The 19,260-nt window shown below is 37.4% G+C and overlaps 1 protein-coding gene across 1 annotated transcript in view; it reads left to right on the top strand.

Annotated features, from left to right (window-relative positions):
• ttll7 (tubulin tyrosine ligase-like family, member 7) overlaps window positions 1–19,260 on the top strand; it is an 83,047-nt gene that overhangs the window by 18,230 nt on the left and 45,557 nt on the right. The window contains exons 2-4 of the mRNA XM_088928085.1: window positions 4,930–5,107; window positions 8,420–8,551; window positions 13,515–13,636. Of these exons, the coding sequence (XP_088784211.1) occupies window positions 5,083–5,107; window positions 8,420–8,551; window positions 13,515–13,636 (279 nt within the window). The 5' untranslated portion in view covers window positions 4,930–5,082. The remainder of the gene's footprint in view (window positions 1–4,929; window positions 5,108–8,419; window positions 8,552–13,514; window positions 13,637–19,260) is intronic.

Below are 19,260 nucleotides of genomic sequence, written 5' to 3'. Positions count from 1 at the left end.
TGTATTCATGTCTGCAACTGAAAGAGAATTTAGCATAAAACTCTAGGAATGCAATAAGCAATTTTGGCGAGAAATGAATCAAATCCTAAAGACATGAATTTTAATTTTGCTTGTATAAGCAAAAGATCTCTCCGAAGCAGTTACGCATATTTATAAATGCGTAATGCTTAAATATATTCATACTCCAGCAATCAGTGTTTTGTAAACAGTTCATTGGCTTTGATAACCTTGAGGAAGCACTTTCTGCAGCTTTTTAATAGGTTATTAAAATACTCATGAGGGATGTTTGAGTTCTCCATTAACAACTACTCCAGCTGCTCCAGTTGGCACGATCTACACTTTTGATCTAATTTCCTCAGCTCATATTGTAAGTTTTTTTTACTATTCTGTGATATCCAGTCAAGAGCTGTGTATACCCTTTATCCTTTTGGTCATTGAGGGTGAGGTATGTTTTGTACTGTGACCTTATTGTCAGGTTTGAAATGTTGTTTGATCCTAGTGACAGGAGGCATCAATTTTTGGCAAACAAATCCTGGTTGATGTTGTAATCCTTCTTTTCCTCAGTATGACGAGAGGACCAGAAGATGCAAACCAACCCTAATCCAGAACAGATCCATATCTATTCTTCACAGAAGGGATGACATTATTTTTCAATATGTATTTCAGCACACTCTGCTACTCATAATCCTGGTGAGATCATCCAGACACTCAATCTGAGTTTCATCCAATCCTGTGGTCCCATTTAACTGGGGAGACAATTAGTTGTTGTTTGGTAAAAATCTCTCTTCTCTTTATGTTGCCATGTAACTCTGCCACAGACCCCAGATTCATGTGGTCTGACTTGACTTGTAGTCTTGGAAGCATTATATCCTCATGATGCCAGCATTTTCTGAAAGATTCCTAACTGTTGACCTTGTGAGCTATCCTCCCAAACTAGTTTTCTGACTGCACGTTTGAGGACCTCTCTCTTTTGTCCTATTCTAGCTAGTATAGCAAGCATTGTGGTATTTAAACCTGTTGATGAAGGCCACCACAGTAGACATTGGAATCTCGTGTGAATTTAGCAATTTTTCTAGCTGTCACCAGAGTTGATACTCATTTACTTTGGGTTGTTGAACAATTCTATCCTTCCTCCTTGATTCTCTGGTAGGCAATGTGACTGAAACAACATTATGAGATGAACTTTATTTTCAGCATTTTTACAGGGTATGAATACATTCATATAAACATATATATTTATTTTCTGACACTAATGTTACCTGAATTGTCATAAGAACAGGCCTCCTGAGACTAGTCTTCTAGCTCAGGAAGAAGGGCTTAATACAGGAGGAAATTTGAACCCAGGTGGGGTGAATTTCATGATAATGAAATCAACAAAAATGCATATACATCTAACTGTATATATGAAGCCTGACTAGGCTCTGTCAGGCCTCCCTCTACTCCGTCATGCAGTTAGTATACTTCTAATCTATAATATGAAACTTAAAGAAGTACTTTTCCTTCTATGTTTTATGTTTCCTTTTATGGTATGTTTCGAGTAACCACCCAGATAACTCTTGCTAGTCTTGGACTTGAGGCAGCTGTCTTTTTTCTCCTAGAAATTCATCTTCTACATACAAAATATGATAATTAATGGATTCTGAGTTCCATTACTATTTTTCCATATTTTGTTTGGCCTCTGCCCTTACTTTCCATACATTTGTGAATCACAATCCAAACCCCACACCATTTAACTCTTTTTTCATTTCTTCTTGTTATAAATACTACTGGAAAATGTATATTCCTATTATTGTGTATTTGTATATTCATACTGATATACCTAGTTTATTCATATAAGAAAAGAATACTAATAAAAATACAATATCATCCTCTTGCAAACAACCGCTCAAATGCAGACTACAGAGTGACTTCATGTATAAGAGTCATGTTTTAGGACACAAAGTGGTCACACTCTCTATTAGACAGTATGTTTTATTAATCCTGTATGTTTTCATGACATTTTTTGTATCAGTCATTCCATACTAATGCTGGATGCTGGTACATTCCAGTATTCATAATATTGATAAACTGTCACGCCCTCTGTAGCCAGAGGGCGCTCCTACTCTGTCCTGGTAATCTGGTAGTTAGCACTATGGCCTCACAACTCGCAGGTCTCAGGTTTGATCCTAGTTCAAGGTGACTGTCTCCCCATGTTCCCATGGAATTGTACTGGGTGCTCCTTTTTTCTTCTACATTCCATAAGTTTTTATTCAGCTGAGCTTTCAGCTACATGAATCAACCATTGATATAATTATATATGATTTGAAAGTGTTGAACCTTGAAAGGTTCTCTTAAGAAACTTATTAATTCAGTGATTTTACTAGGTAACTGAGATCTCAGCCGTATTGAAAACTACAGGAACTGGAAAAGCTCTGCTCGATTGTACCTTGCTGTGGAAATGCACTTTATAGAGTTGCCACTAGGGAGCAGTGTTGATCCCTCTAACACACGGTAGCTCTGCTCTAACAATACAATTTAAAAAATACTTAGAATTTGCAGTTGTGAATATACACCTGCTATAATTACATTTTGGTACATTTCTCTAAATATCTTAATATATTGCATATCTTGCTATTCAATTTCATTTTCTAAGAATGTCTTCAATTATTCCCAATGCAGTACTTTGACTTGGTATGCTTTGTTTCACCTTTCTCGAAACTTGAATTAACAGCAGGACACCGTTCTGCTTTTCTTCTCAAAGAAGAAATGCACTGCCTGTTTCTGCAAACTGAGAATAAAATAATGGTTCAGTAGCAGACTGTTAACTCACACCATTCCTTTTCTAACTACTTCTTCCAATTCAGGGGAACAAAGGAGCCAGAGTCTATCTTGGCAAGCAACTGGCATGCCAAACACACACTCATACCATTGCTATTTTTTCCAGAAGCCCATTTACCTACCGGTATGTTTTTGGGCTGCAAGAGGAAACCAGAGCACCCAGAGCAAAGTCCCACAAATGCAGGGGAAACATGCAAACTCCACACAGATAACATCCCAGGTCCAGAATTGAACCAAGGACCCCAGCACTGAAAGGCAGCAATGCTAACCATTGTACCACTGTGCCACCTGCCTGATAATGGTAAAAGATATATTAGCAGAATGTTAGGACATATTTAAAGTACTGTATAGAGTTCAATTCAAGAAATGTTATATTACATTTGTACAATTCGTCAATAAGATCTCAATATATTTTGTACAATTGTGTTCATTATTGTACAAAAAAAAACTGTGACTACGGAATCAGTCCAAAGCAGGGTAACTAAATATATTCCAAGCTTAGAAGAATATCCTTCACTGATAGGCAAGAATATCTGAATCGTTTTAGTGTTGAACAGAGAAGACTACCAGGGGACTTGATTCAAGTATTCAAAATCATCAAAGGCAATGGAAATGTTAGCCCAGTGGAATCCTAAAAAAACAACAGTGAAATGTGAGCTATAGGACACAAGTGGAAACTGTAGCAAAGTGCTTTCAAAACTGAGAACAGGAGGGCTGTGAGAGTCTGCAACAAACTACTGTATGTCAATGCCAGTATCATCTTCAGATCATATAGAAAAAAACCTAAAAACCAAAAGGACTGTCCTCATTCTTACCTTTGCCTATCTTTCTTTTTTTCTTGAACAAATGAGTCAATTATACTGTGCATATTATGAACTGGAAGGATTTCTCAAGTTACTTATTAATAGTAAGCAGGCTTGTCCAGGATTACATACAATGTAAGACACCTATCAAAGCACCAGGCTAGAAAGAAAAACACATGATCTAAGCAACATGTTTTTATTTGATCATTAATATTACTTTAAAATAATTTCTGCTGAAAGCTAGGTGTAATGATGGATCAAGACGTTAATAATAACATGTTTTACAAATTGTAATGTATACATTTTGCTATAGACCATGTTTTAAACTTTTAACCTTTTAATTTTCCTCCATCTTACCATACCTGCAAGTCTGTTCAAGTTCCCTTGTGCCTTTCTTTCAGTATACATCTTCCCCCACTCCCACATTCATCACGTCTCCTTCTACATGGGCCAAACAGAGGATACAGTCAAAGCCAATAAAGTTCAGTCACCCCAGGGCCAGTTCATCACTCGTAATCAGTTGGCAGAGATGATTGCTGTCCAAAGTGGAAAGTAAAGGGCTCCCACCTAATTTGTCAACTGAACCCCTTAGTGCAAACTGTAATTTTTCTAATCTTATGAAGAACATGTTATGTTTAATCCTAGGAGAAACTGAGGAATGTGAGGGAGATATTCCAAAGAGCTAATAGCTTCAGAAATGGGAGTACTTCAAATGCCATTTCACTCTCTCAAACAAACCACTGATGGGTCTGGGTTCACAGGTCTTATTTTTATTAAATGGAATATTTTGTAAGTGTCATTGTGTTCATAGATAAACACCGTGTTCTGTTTAATTTGGGGATTAGGGATTCATTTGGCTGGATGCTTAATTTGACAGGAACTGAATGCACATTGCAGGCTGGGAACAGACGGAGACCATCACTGTTCCAGAAATACACATAAATATTTTACCAAGGAACAAAAGCTGCAGTTGGGCAGTGCGTGTGCGTTATCGTGCAGGTGTGATTATCTGCATTTTTGAAAAAATCTACAATAGTTTCAGAGTTTGTAGCCCACAGCCAAATAGACTGCACACAAACAAAAACTCCTCTCTTAGAAACAGTGTTCATCATATTGATGGCGGAATCCACTGGGAGTGCGTCATTCTGTGAGCATATTGCGAGTAGCCTGAAGCAGCCTGAAGCAGCCTACAGCCAGGATTAGGGCCCAATAAGGAGCAGCTTTTCCTGGGCAGCCAGGAGGCTTTTCCTAGTCCTGCAATTTATTGCTTTTGCGTTTTGTATTATAGTGGTATTTTTCCCCCTTCCAGAGGTTGTAAAAGATCCACTGAATCCTCCTGCCACAATGGTGTTAAAACACAATTAAGATAGAGAAGAAAAAAGAAGATTCGAGGAAGACTGCCTGGATTCCTGAGAGCCTGGCAGAAAATTCAGACCCTGCTGTTCACTCTTCAGATCCTGCGATGCCCTCCTTCCCAAATGATGGAGGTGAGTAAGAAATTTGGAAAAAAATATTAACACAAGGCTGACATGCAGGTACTTTGTTTAATTGACTGTGAAGTTTGTTGTAAGGCCTGCAGATGTGTTAAATCAGAGGTTAGCAGCCATATCCTCTGTGAAATGTGTAAGAAGCTCAACCATAGCACAGTGGACAGGACAATGCAACTCTAGAGTGACCTTAAGCCTCAAGCAAAGAGGAAGGATTTAATGAGATTAACTTACATTATCTAAATTATACATTTTCTATGATAATAACCCCCTCCCTCCACTGATTACTGTTCTACTGTCAGGTTTGTATAGTTCAATGAAAAGCCACTTTTTGCATTTCCCCAGTAGAGGTACAGTACCTCAATTCCAGACACAGTACTCTTCCCTCCCCAACAATAATGCCCTATCAATCCCAGCTCAGCACTCCTGGAACTCTCCTCCTGGGACTCAGATGGACCCATATGCTCTGTGCTTACCAGCCTCTTCCAACACAATAGCTGTCGGTCTAAACTAAAATGAGACCCTAGCTCTTATGCACAAGGCTTTTTGCACTATTCCAAACGGGCTTTTGCATATTTAATTTTAGCTATTTTTTTCAGGAAAGGGGAATCTTCTGTTTTTGAGATAGAATTTAGTTTTAAATATTTTCTTATACCAAGAAATTATTCGGCCCACAGATGATAGTCATGGAAACAATCCCATATGTCAGGTACCCAGAATTAGAATACAAAGAAACTGCTAGTTTTAACTAAATTGCAGGAAATAAGTTGGATACTACTGTTTCGATACTGTAAACTGTATTCATAAATCCCAGAAAAGCTATGAACTTGTATTGGAGAGCAGCTCAAAGGGTTTTTGTTTTGTTTTCAGCAAGTGGAAAAAAAAGAACCTGGAATTTATAAATGTAAACAAAGTAGGCTTAGAGAAAGAGAAACTAAAAAAAAATTAGAACTACAATGGGGAAGATTACAAAGAAAATCTGCATGGGAGATATACAGAAAGTTTAGCCATAAAGAGAACCCTAGGGAAAAACAAAAATATCAAAGGAACAAGTAATTAAAAGCTCATATGCTCTGCTGGGAGTATTAGGACCAAAATTCAAGAAATAGAAGCTACTGCATTAGGAGGCCATTATAATGTAATTTGAGCCTCTAAGCTGTGGCCAACAGAGTGTGATGGTGATGGATACATTATTAGTGGAGCATTTTGAAGAGATGGGAAAGATGGAAGAGGTGTAGCACTATTCATCAAAAAGAGCATTCAGGCACAGGAAGTTTACTTTGTCTCAGAATCGACAGTACATCGGTCAGACTGATAAAAAACATTCAGAGGGCATAGTGTTAGGTGTATGTTACAGACCACCAAATTCTGATAAATTAGAATGCCATCTTATGTAATGAAATCAAAGATGCACTGTATGTGTAAGGTATCATGGAATATTTTAGTTTTCCTCACATAGGAAAAACAGCTGAAATGTCCAGCAGTTGGAACTAAAATGGTAGAAATAATGATTGCTTCCTTACTCAGTTTACACTTAAGAGAGAAAATGGTGCCCTTGATTAGTGCTTTCAACAGTCAAACAACAATGGAAAAAACAGGCGAGAGAACCATTAAAAACTGTGATCATAAATGATCATAATAGTCCACTATGAAGCTCTACAGGTAGAGACCAAACAAAGAGCTTAAGAGAATCATAATGAGGCAAAATATGTATACAGTATATATAATAATAAGAACTGGAAACCTTTAGATGATAAAATGGAAATGGCTGAAGCATTTATTGAATATTTAACTCTAGTGTTAACCACTGACTTATAATGTTTCTCATAAAATGATAGGGCGGTACTGTAGGTGTTAAAGGCAATGTATGCATTTGGTGTGAGAACTGGTTAATCGATAGAAACAAAGGACACATAAGGGTACTGAAGGGATACTTCAGCTGGGATGATTCGATTAATCTGACAGGAATCTGCATTATGATCACTGCTCTTCATAATTTGTATTGATTTTATCTGGGCACTGCCAATATACCCATAAGGTTTTCAATACCAAAAGAAGAGAGTTCACAAACACTGTTGAAGATGTGATAGATTTTTAAAAAATATTAGATTGGATTCAACATAATATTATGAATATTGATGATAATATTTAATGTAGACAGGTGCAATGATACATGCAAGCAGCAATTACAAGCTATAAATACAATATGGAAAACACAGAACATGAAGACGTTGCTTATAAAAAGACTTAGGTGTTTATATTGACACATCATTTACATCTTACATGCAGTTTGGGGAATAAAAAAACAGAATATTAGGATATACAGACCGAAGTGCACAAATTAAAATTGCACATTGCACTACTAGGAGGTCATTTAGTATATTTTGTACAGGTTTGGTCACCATAATGCAAAAAAAGATTGCTGCTTTGGAATCAGTCCAGAGAAGAGCAACCAGATACATTCTTCATCTTAAAAGAATGCCCTTATCTTAATCTGAATGAAAATTCTCAAAGGCATTGACAATGTTAACCTAATGGTTGTCTTTATAATCAACAGTGAAACACAACCCCAAGGACATAAATATAAACTATGGGAAGGGCATTTACAGCGGACAACAAGAGACATTTCTTTACAGGATTATGGGAATCTGGAAAAAGCTACCTAATCACATTGTGAAAACTGATACCCTGGCTTCTTCTAAAAAATGGCTGGATGTGAGCTTTGGATCAATTAACTGCTAATAACCAAATCAGTTAAATGCACCAAATGGCCTCCTCTCATTTGCAGGTTTTATTGTATTCTTATCTGACTCACCCAAAATTTACTTGTAATACATTCCTGATCTATTAACTATTGATGTTATTGCTTAATAGTGGTAAAGCACAGGCAAAATGCAATGTAATTAATGATGTCAGATGGCCCCCTCATTCCTGAACTTTAGAGAAATTAAGATTTTAAACCTGTTTCTCAATCACAGCAGTCGCAAAAAGCACTAAACATTGTGAAACAAACATTTTTTTTTTGCAGACAGACCTTTTTGACTTTTGTCAATGTTTTAGAATTTGTTCCATCAAGCAGAACACTGGAACATGTCTGCTCAACTCAGTTGTTTGAAGAAAATAACAATATTCATGATGTTTTTTATGCCCAGTTCCAAGATAGCAAAACAAGAGAATACCAACAGGTATGGAATCAGAAATAGCTGTGGATTTATATCTGCATATATACGTTATCAGTGACTTAAAATAGCCCTCTTAAATCCTCAAGTCTGGGTTTTACACTGTGATGTTTCTGAACTGTGGTTTCGGCAGAGGATCAAGGAACATCCCCCGTGAATGTGCCATCCGAAGTCCCGTATCAAAGCAATGGGAAGAGGAAAGTCAGAACAAAGAAGAAGAAAGGAATCATCACAGCCAACGTAGCCGGAACAAAGTATGAAATTGGTAAGCAAAAATAGCTTTAGACCAGAACTGTCAAACAACAGTCTTTGAGACATGAGACATGGTGCTGTGAGTTAGATTCTTCCTGTGCTCACAGTAATTGAACCTGTTTTGTTTTTTGCACAAGAGTGCAAATTCAACAATCCTTCCAGGCCCTTAGCATCTGGGAATATGAAGAAAAAATCTGTAAAACCTACATGCAGTTCAAAGCCTGGAGTTTGACACCTCTGCCTCTGACATTTCTTATGCTCAGCAGTTTTCATAGCTAATGCTACGTAATAATTCTGGAGTGTTTTTGTACTGTTGTTGATTGAATAAGTCGCAGGAGGAGGGCATTAGATGCTACTTTAACCTGTTTCTCTATTATTGCATAGAAAAGAATTACAAGTGTATTAAAATGTCTTTTGAAAAATACCACTCTTTTCCCTAACATCTCGGGGGTTTCATTCCAATGTGGATCATGTCAAGAATGTAGAGCAGTGCTCCCCTGACCTCTAGTGGGTATCCCTTTATCTGTATGGGATTTTGGTCTAACCACCAGCTGTACGTAACAACCTGTAAGTGTTGTAGTTATGGCATTTCTGTGTATTATTCCAGCACATCAACATGTTTTATTTTATTTTAAAATGTAAAAAATATGATTGTTAGATCTGTAGCGTACAGCACTTGATGGAAATAAATTGTGCATGATCATGTTCTCTTAGTGCTGCTGTATGGGGAGGCAGGACAGGTTTGGCAAACAGAAATACAGATATAAACACATACAACATACATGCTGACGTGCAATGATTTTGCACCTAATATTTTTTTGCTCTGTATATTCCATCCATCCATTTTCTAACTGCTTTATTAGTTGTAGTGAGAGCCTATCTCCGCAAGCCAAGGGCGCAAGGCGGGATGAATCCTATCCACGGTATCAGTCCGTCACAGGGGACACACCGTCACAAACACGCAAAAACACTCACAGCAGGGCCTGTTTCCCAGAATGGGAGGAAGCCAGAGCACCCAGCGGAAGCTCACGTGAACACAGGGAGAACATAGAAGCTCCACACTGAGAGCACTCCTTGTCCGGAACTGAACCTAGAGCCTCAGCACTGTGAAAAAACAATTCTTACCACTGTACCAGGCTGCCTGCTCTATATATTCAAGTAATAACTTTCAGACAAAAATGTTTTTAAGTCATTAAATACCTGTTATACTGTGTTCTTCAGATTTACCATTTTTAGTACTATATATTAGAAGACTGTGCATCAGATGCATAGTGTATTTAGCAAGTTAGAATATGGGAAACATTCACAATGAAAGCCTTTGGGTGGTTAATGCAAAAATTATGTACAGTAACTACAGAATGTATTACCCATGGTTATCATAAGAAACATAAATATTACACAAAGCAGATGCAAATTTGTAATAATTTATCCACTGTAAGATACATACTGTACAGTTACCTTGAAGAAGTGGCTTTTCATTAATTCCTTTATCTTCATTAAAGTCTACCCAGAACATCACACTACACTGAACACAGATGTTTCGGACAAATAGGTTTCTTATTGAAAAAAGGAGTCAATTTTTGCTACAAAGAGGTGTGGTTATGTGTTTTCAACTGCCAAACGATGTTCTGGATGGAGATAAGCTGTGGGTTCAATAACCTGCTCTTACTAGCTTGGCTTAAAGTATACTCCTTACTAACCTTCACTGCATTCACTTGGACAGTGTAAAGGAAAGATTGGTCTTATTTACAGATTTAGATTTTTTTTCATAAGGCCTTTGTTCATAAAGTCTAAGGTTTGTTAAACTAATCCTAAGGGACCACACTCTTGAAGCTTCATCACACATTCTGGCATTACAAGTGACTGTCCCTGCGGCTCCAGAACCATTGAACCATTGAAGCCACTCATTTGGAGTGCAGACCGAAACAGAATGTCCAAACACAAAGGGCTTGGACTGTATTTTAACTGACTGTGACCAGGATTCCATAAACAGGAGAGCACAGCTGCCTGAACACTTCCAGGGTTCAGTGGTGCTGAATGCCCTCACCGAGCTGTGTGCTGTGGGTGTGTGATTGACAACTGCATAACTCTTACACTTGAAGCCATCACAGATTCTTGGCTCACAAAAAACAACCAGTTGGGGAAGTATTCCGTTATGAATGTATTTATGCCTTTATCACTTTTTCCATAGTAATTTGCAGATTCAATATGCAAGTAGAACAGCTAGAGGTCAGTAATATAATTTTCTGTTCTGATTTTTATTAAAAAACATTACTGGATTACCAAAATGCAAGTAAATATCTGTGACAGGAAACATTCTCTGGGCATTAAATATTTAATGGGATAATTATCCTCTCCAATTGGGGAGACAGATAGGGAGAAATTCTATCTTAATGTGAGATTAACTGCAAAGAATCAGAATATAAGTTGTTCATGTGGTTAGGTAGTAACAGTTATCAAAACCAATTTAATGTGACCATATATTTCACGGGACATGGACCCCATCCAGAGAACTTTTTTTGTTGGGCCTAGCTGAGCTATTAAAAGGTTCTTTTACCTTTGTCTTTTCCAGCACGTTCACATTGCAATCTTCAACCTGGGGCAAAAAACTCTTGGCCAGGGGCTAAGTGCTGCATGCAAGATTGCAAAATTTTGTCTCTTCTATGTGCTTTTTTTAGCATTGTTGGTGATGCCATAACTGTCATTCTAATGTAACCTCAAAAAAATGGGCCATGCACTGTGTGTCTGTGCTGATAGCAAATGAGCTTTCTTTTGCAAAAACAACACAACTATGTACAGTATGCAGTTAAACATAAAGTGAAAGAATGATCACTCTTGATGTTGGATATCAGTACACTGACTTATTACTTTTGCTACTTGTGCCTTTGTAACTGTGCTCAACCTAGGATGAAAATAATAGCGTGAAATGACTCCCAGTCGGAGGATAAACTCTCTATGTTGTAGTGCAAGGCAAAATACGAGCAGGGGTCAAATCAAAGTAAAGACCATCCCAGGGAGATGTGACCTAAGATTAGAAAGACATGTGTAAAGAGAGAAGCTCAGGAGGGAGCAGCATAATCCCCTACAAAGTTAAAAAGGAAACTAAAATGAGATGTCCTCACAGAGCTATATCAGGGTAGCACCCTCCCAGTGCACCTACAAAATATCGATATGTTTTGAATTTCTCAGTGATGGAAACAATTTGGGATTTTAAGACAACAGTTTACTTTTTAAGTCCTTCTAGGATTTAAACACAGTGAAGTGGTATAGATATACTCTGTCCTTTGATAAATCTGTTTGTAAGATTTTTTTCAAAAACAAAGCTGTCTGAATCTGCCAAAAATAAATCAGTTTTAAGTTTTAATTTCATTTCAACCAATACATGCCAAACAGCTGTTTAAGCATGGTGACTAATCTCAAGGAAACATCTGGTGATGGAATTAAAATGGACCAAATTATTTTTTTAAATTGAACACAATACAAGACACAGTTTGTTAATGGTAGGATCACACTATCTTGAAAAAGCTAAGGACGACAAATAAGCCTTTAGCCCTTAGTTTTAACGATGCCGTGGGATACTGTTTCATTGAGTGATTGATACAATAACTTGGACAGTAAGAATTTAGCTAGAGTCCAAAACTCACATCATCCAGTTTACAACAAGTTCTGCTGAACTAGACCTTACACAGCCATTCCGATTGCAGAGTGAATAAAAAACTCTTCACAGTTCTCATCTAAAAAAGAGTACAAGCATGATATGAACGTTAGGACCAACAGTGAAGCAGACATTATTTACAAGACTGATATCACAACAACAACCTCCTTTAAAGAATTTCAGACAGAATCCTTAGAGTGTGCAGGGCCTTTTAGACTTGCATTGAAATAACTCAATTCTCAGACCACTGAAAGGTTCCATGAAATATTCTAATTCATGAGCTCCTAGTACAGTATATGAGCTGTTAAATAGATAATCAGTGATTTGTGCTGTACATCCATCAGCTTTTCTGTAAAGAAGGGCCACTGGGTCATCTGGGTCAGACACAGAGTTTCTGTTTTACGGTGAGCGAGATAAATACAGTGAAATGTGTAATTTTAAGTATCAGAAATTGATCAAGTGAGGTACTGGCACCAGTGTTAACAGACTGCAAGACTTCTAATAAAGCAATATTTGTCCTGTCTCTTCTATGGAAGAGCAGGCACAGCCGTGATACACGATTTATAGTTATTGGGGTAAGGGAAATGAGCTAAAGTTTATTACAAACGGAGTGGAGAGTTAACTGTTACGTCATCTAGGAATAAGGTGGGCGTCCAGGAAAGTATTGTAAGGAATCTCCATTCCTTTTTAAAAATGTAAGTATTTAGCAGCAGACAGAATTCTATCTGCTGGTCAACAAGGTATTTTAATAAGTTAATTAGTAGCTTGGTTCATTAGTGTGTACAGATTTTACATTAAAGTAATTTAATAATGAATGCCATTTTGATTAATGTTAAAATGAATGGTGTGCCTGTCTCTAATACCTTCAGTTTCCTTTTGGGATTTACAGTAAGTGCATTAGAGGCTATTACTTCATCTCCTAAGAAAACATTCTATGAAGTACATCTATGAAGGACTTACAAAGAGATTAAGACCCATAATGACTGAGACTTAGGCTAATTCAAGATTTCCTATTCAGTCCAGTAGGATTAGTGCTGTACAACTGCATTTCATTAAACTTTATCTAGAGTATCTTTTTTAAAACTTCTTAATGTCAGCTCTGGCTCAGAATTCTTAAGACTTCCTGAGAAATCCAAAAGAAAGATTGCTTCTGATTAAAAGGAGCAGTAAACAAACATGAGTTATTATAGTGATATAATTAAGTAAACTGTTTTTTTTACAGAATTTCTGTTCAGAAGAAACAGATAACAGAATACATGTATTGTAAAGAGCATAGTCATAGCAATAATGACTATTTTTACACACGTGTCTTTTTTTGTAGTTCGCATTGTTATCAGTGAGATGGTATTCATGAAAACCAGGGATGAAGATGAAACAGCCAATCTCATCTGGAACGACTCTGCTGTGCAGCATGAGAAGATTGCTGAGCTCAGGAACTACCAGGTATGTAACATCTGTTTACATCAATTAACTTCCTAGTATGATTGCAGTATATTTTATTCAGTCCCTTCTGTCCATGTGATACATAAGAGGAAGAAAACTGAGTATCTTTTAAGTAATGTAATTTTATAAGTAATAATGTTATAAATAATGTCTCTTTATACATTTTGTTTGGAAAATTTTATGAAAGAGAATGCAATGACTTAAGTATTCTGCATTTACTTTGGTATGAATATAGTTCATACCAAATTCATACCATACAGTTCATACCAAGTGTTTGAACTGAGGAGAACAGGTGTTCTTGTTAAAAAAAGTGTTCACCTTCTTACAAGAAATGATTCCCCACTTTTATGCTCCAGGTTAGCAGCCTGTGACACTGCTTTACTAAGCAGCTCTGATGATGTGATGATTTGTGTTCAATGTTTAAATATGTTCCTTCCCCTTTTTTACATTTGTGACTAAAACACTGTAATGTTCATTGTGTATCTCTACAAGAAGTGTATGTACTGTATGTGATCTGTTTTGTTCTGTAATTGCTTATAAGATAACTTTAGTGCCCATATGTAATTTTTTGTATTAGGAATTTGTCTTTTGGCATACCCCACCTTGCTCTCCACAAGACACACAGACAGGAAGCTTGGGGTCAGAGCACAGGGTTAGCCATTTATACGGCACCCCTGGAGCAGTTGGGGTTAAGGGCCTTGCTCAGGGGCCCAACAGAGTAGGATTTTTTTGCCAGCCACAGGATTCGAGCCAGCAACCTTCCAGCCACAGGCACAGATCCTAAGCCACAGAGCCACCTCTGTGGCTGCGTTCTCTCTGCTGTAGGGTGGGGTATAAATAAATACAAATTAATCACATAGTTAAAAAGTACTACAAAGATAGTTCCCCTTTAGCACAAATTCTCATAAGGACAGAATATTGTTCACAAAATACTGCTCTGAGCAACCCATGACTGCAAAACAATGATTTCTTTCTGGAAGAGCAGTATTGAATGGCCATTATGAGGGATTTAGTGCTGACATGTAACAATAGAAAAGAAGAATGTCAGTTTTTAGGGAACATTTTTGTAAGGCCTCTGTCAGGAAGTAGTATGTTGAGAAGGAGTGTGTAGTTGAGAAAGCTAGGCCAGGCATGATTGAAGACACACGATGTATACAGTACTTCAGTCTGCTGGGTGTTTAACCTTCAGTTGTTCCACAGACAAACTAGAGATTTAGAAATAGAAACAAAAAATGCTGAGTGTTGAAAACAAAATGAAGATGTAGCTATTTTTCAAAAGCTTCCCTTGTAACTCTGATGTCTTCCTGACAGCCTGAAGGTAGTGCCTGACAGCCTTGGAACCCAAGCAAAGTTTCACCATCTTTACCAGTGCCAAGATTTCTTATACAGTAGTTTCAGCACATCTTCACCACTAGAATTTTATGGTGTGGCCAGTTGAAAAAAATGAAAAAAGTCACTACATGAATTAAAATTATATAATAAAAAATGGAAAACATCTTAAACACCCCAGTGTTGATGAAAATCATTTTCAGAATAATCTATCCAAATTGCCTTTAAAGATGAAACATCAGTATGAGTATGATTCACATTTGGTGCTAGAAATGAATCCTTATAGGTTACATGGATGGCTTTTATGAACATGTAAAGTGTCCTGCATAACTCATTGAGACCTGTGGGGTTTCATTGGTTATTTTAGGTGCAGAATATATTCATGTGATTTCAGATCTGAGCTACAGTAGAAGAACCTGGATTCTAGGTTTAACTAGAGAAAGTGCTATTAGAATTTCTGTCTCCCCTGCCCCTGCCTGAGTTGCTTGCTGAATCTGCGTGCCTTATCAATTGGGAAGGTATTGTATTATGATTTGGCTAGACTTGGATTGTTCCCAATTTAATTTAGAATAGCAGTGTCAGCTGAGATAAAACATCCATAGCTCCTCCCAGCTGTCCATTTAAAGTCATTTCATCTGACAGATCTTTTGTCAACTATGCTGAGCAACGTGAAACTAAAAGACATTCACAGCAAGAGACATTTTAATTTACTGGGTATAACATGCATGTTTCATCTGTCTTTAAGCTATTTTTGCTGGTGTTATTAATAGGTGGCAGGTAGCTGAAATGACTTGACTGAACACAGTTGTGTGCCTCTCAAAGCTTCACAATATAAAATGCATTTAATAAAATATGGTCTGGTGGCCTTTCTGTCCAGCAGTTTCTGTTTCGGATTGTGATGCTTGTGTGGGACAGGTCTCTGAAATTAGAATTTTAATGTCCAAATTGGCCTAATTAATGTCCCGGATCCCACTTAATAGCTTTTTCGATGATTTGTCTTCTTGCCAATTATGAAATAAGGATGTTTTTTTCAGAAAGTTGTTTCTCATGTTTTGATACCATCTGCATTTTTATTTTATTTAATTAATTTCATTGAATATATCTGCTCCATGGTATTTGGGCATTTATCAGGCTAAATCTCTTTTCTTTGTTCTGATGCTCTTGACTGTCCTAAGAAAGCAAGGGGGGGGGGGGGGGGGGCAAACTATACCAAAGTCACAGATCTGCCAAGGGAAGAGAAGAGGGTCTCACAGTATGGTACAGTATCTCTTTTTTTCTTCTGGTTTAGCATCAGGGATAGAGGACGATAGTGGTACTCTATTAAGGAACAAGGTTAATGATGTCATTTCTATTGCTGGTTGTCTTTCTTTACATTCCTACTATGTGGTTGCTTTGTGCTTTAATCATTCAAGACAGTGGGCATTCCTCTTCGACACTTGATCGGGTCTCGGATACTTACAATGAATGTTCCTGTTTTGTCATGGACAAAACTGGGGATTAAACTCTCCTACCAAATGGGCTGAAAACATAACCATAATACAGAAAACTCATTAGATTCATGATGTTTAGAGATTTATTTATAGAGAATTACTGTATGGCAGCAAAGCCTCCTTATCTGCAGAGAGAAAAAACAAAGAGCCTTGATTGCATTCCTCAGTATGTTTTATAGTTTTAAATTGGCTGTTAAGGTTTGATGAACAAGGGATTTTTTTAAGGGATATTTTAAATGTGAGCATTTTTAAATATTAATATTTCATGTAAAGTGCTAGTTTATATCCCTGCAGTGTTTAAACCAGATTTTGTAACCTGTGGACTGAATCCCAACTGGAATTTGCTGGATTTCTTATTATTTTGGGAGCAGACAGAAGTCATGTGCGAGTCAGTGATGAGTGCTGTCATGAACTGTATACTTGACAAATCCTAGTTGAAGCAGATAAAAGACTGGTCTTTGCCATTTGCTGCATTGAGAAATTGTATGTCCAATGTGGGTGTGGTATTGTAATGTATGTGTTTAACCTCTAAAAAACCTCAGTTTAGCTTGATATAAATCATACTAAAGTAATGGCTGTGTTTTTTTCTGTGATATCCTTTGCTATTCTTTTACTGGATCCTAAGAAGACTTTTAAACAGCTTGAGTTCTAAGGTTGGTAAAATTTGTAGCCAGATTTGTAGTTGTAAATTTGTAGTTCTAGATTATTTGGGTTTGGGATCAAGTTTCATTAATAGTTAAAATTAATACAATAACCCTTAAATTAGTGGTTGTAACAGATGTTCTTCCCGGATTGTTGTCAACAGTGTCACTCTTCAGGGATGCTCATTCTCACCTCATTGTCTGCAAAACCAGTAGTTGAAGCTGTCCATTATTGCAGTATTTTATACTTCTTTTTCTGTTAACACTATTCAAAACAGCATGTAGAGGTCAGTTCTATGATGTTAATATATTATATGTAAATCAAGTCTTGCAGTCTCAGAAGCTATCTACTTTTGGGATTTTGGTATTTTATCAGGATATAAAATAAATTTGACCAAGTCACAGATTACTTGCATTAAATAGAGCAGTCAAGAATTGCAGTGGCCTACCTCTGATTGTGCCACTCATCAGACACTTCAGATATTTTGGTATTTGCTCTTTACTGCTGTCACAGTAAACAGCTTTAGAAATGTTGAGAAATTTTGTAAGCTGGTAGACACTGACAGCTGTACTCCTTTTCCCAGTTGGCTTCAAGCTCTCATTTCCTTTATAAAAATGAATGTGTTTTTCGCTAGATCTTTTTTTAGTTCTTAGATTCATTTTTCTTACTCTTTAGGCTATTGGAATAGATTGGCTACTAGAATTTTCCAAACTCATATTGAAAATAAATTGACCAGGTATTAAATTTGCCTTTCTACACCGTGAGAGATCTGAAGGGGACCTAGTTCTTTAAATTTTAAATTTAATTTCTACTCCTTTGTTTTGCAACCATTATCTGGCAGGTTTAATCCTGACACTTCTGTGTCTTGGTGTTAACATGAGGAAAGTCTAATCTCTTAATATAGATTTCAAGATTTAATTTATAATAGTCTTCCCCCAGACATTGTAGATTTAGGTCCCATAATTAAGCAATTAATTACAACATGATACCTGATAGAAAGATTTTCAGAAGAGAGAATATGCCATTCTTTTATTTCCATTCTAAAAATCATAAACACTTTAAAAGGTAATTCCCTGTTTTTGCTTTATGCTGGAGCCATTATTTTTAGTGAGGATGGTCTCTGCTCATTACAATTTCAGTATGAGCTGCCTAGCTGGTCTGTGAACTCCTTATTTTGGACAAAACTAGCAGCTGTCCCTATATGGAATAAGAACAGGAATATTACAGGTGGGGAAATTATTCTAATACAAATTTGGCTTCTAGAGATTTTAATAATTGAATAATGTACAGTACCTTCTATTGTCTTCACAGTGAATTCATGACACCTTGATGAAAATGTATATAAAACTGGTTTTTAGTCCTTAGTGTATACTTTATTGGTTGGGTTGCGGACCTTTCTAAATGGCTTGGGACTGTCCAGATGTGGTTAAGTTTTTGAAATGGGTTTCTTCTTTCTCTATAATTTAAAAAACGTTTTTTTCCGTCTTATAGGTTCTCACAGAGTACCCTTGTCTAATCCTGACCTCTCACAGCAATAAAAAGACAGATCTAGCTGGCTGCCCACAACTAAAAATATGTTGGTCCTGCAGTGATAGCTCATCGGATTTCATAATTTAAATTGAAAATTTTACTGCTTGGATGCATGATGCTGAGAAGTGGTGGGTGTCACGATTCTAATCCCTCCCCCTTAAGGGTGCTCCGGCTCTTTCACATTTTACCTGATCTCCTGCACCTGCCTCCTGTTCCAGTCTCCCCTTTAAAAGCCAGACGCTCCCACTAATCCAGGCTCAGGTTTGGAAGATGGATGCCACAAGGCTTGCCTATTTTCCAGGTTGTCCGAAGGCAAGCCTTTTCCCCGGCGTCCTGACCGCCTGGGTCCGGGGCTTGGAGCGCCTGGCCCCGTTACCCTTTTTTATTTCCCCGACCCTTTACCGGATCCCGCTCCGGCTTTTAACTTTGTCTCGTCTTTGTCATGGATGGACCACCCGGCTCAGGACATTTGCATCCCCTGGATTTCCTACGAACACCCCTTGGACTTGTTTGCCTTAGACCACGCCTCCCCGAGCACTGGCGCACCTTGGACATGCCCCCCTGTACTTCTTCCAGCCCCTATTCTAGTCCTTTTTTCCCCTGTGTTTCTCACTCCCCTCCAGATGATGCTGT

This window comes from Atractosteus spatula, chromosome 11 (assembly GCF_055471065.1).
Source record: "Atractosteus spatula isolate fAtrSpa1 chromosome 11, fAtrSpa1.hap1, whole genome shotgun sequence".
In the NCBI taxonomy this organism is placed as follows: domain Eukaryota; kingdom Metazoa; phylum Chordata; class Actinopteri; order Semionotiformes; family Lepisosteidae; genus Atractosteus; species Atractosteus spatula.
The sequence above is the reverse complement of the archived record's forward strand: the minus strand, read 5'-3'. Positions and strand labels throughout refer to the sequence as shown.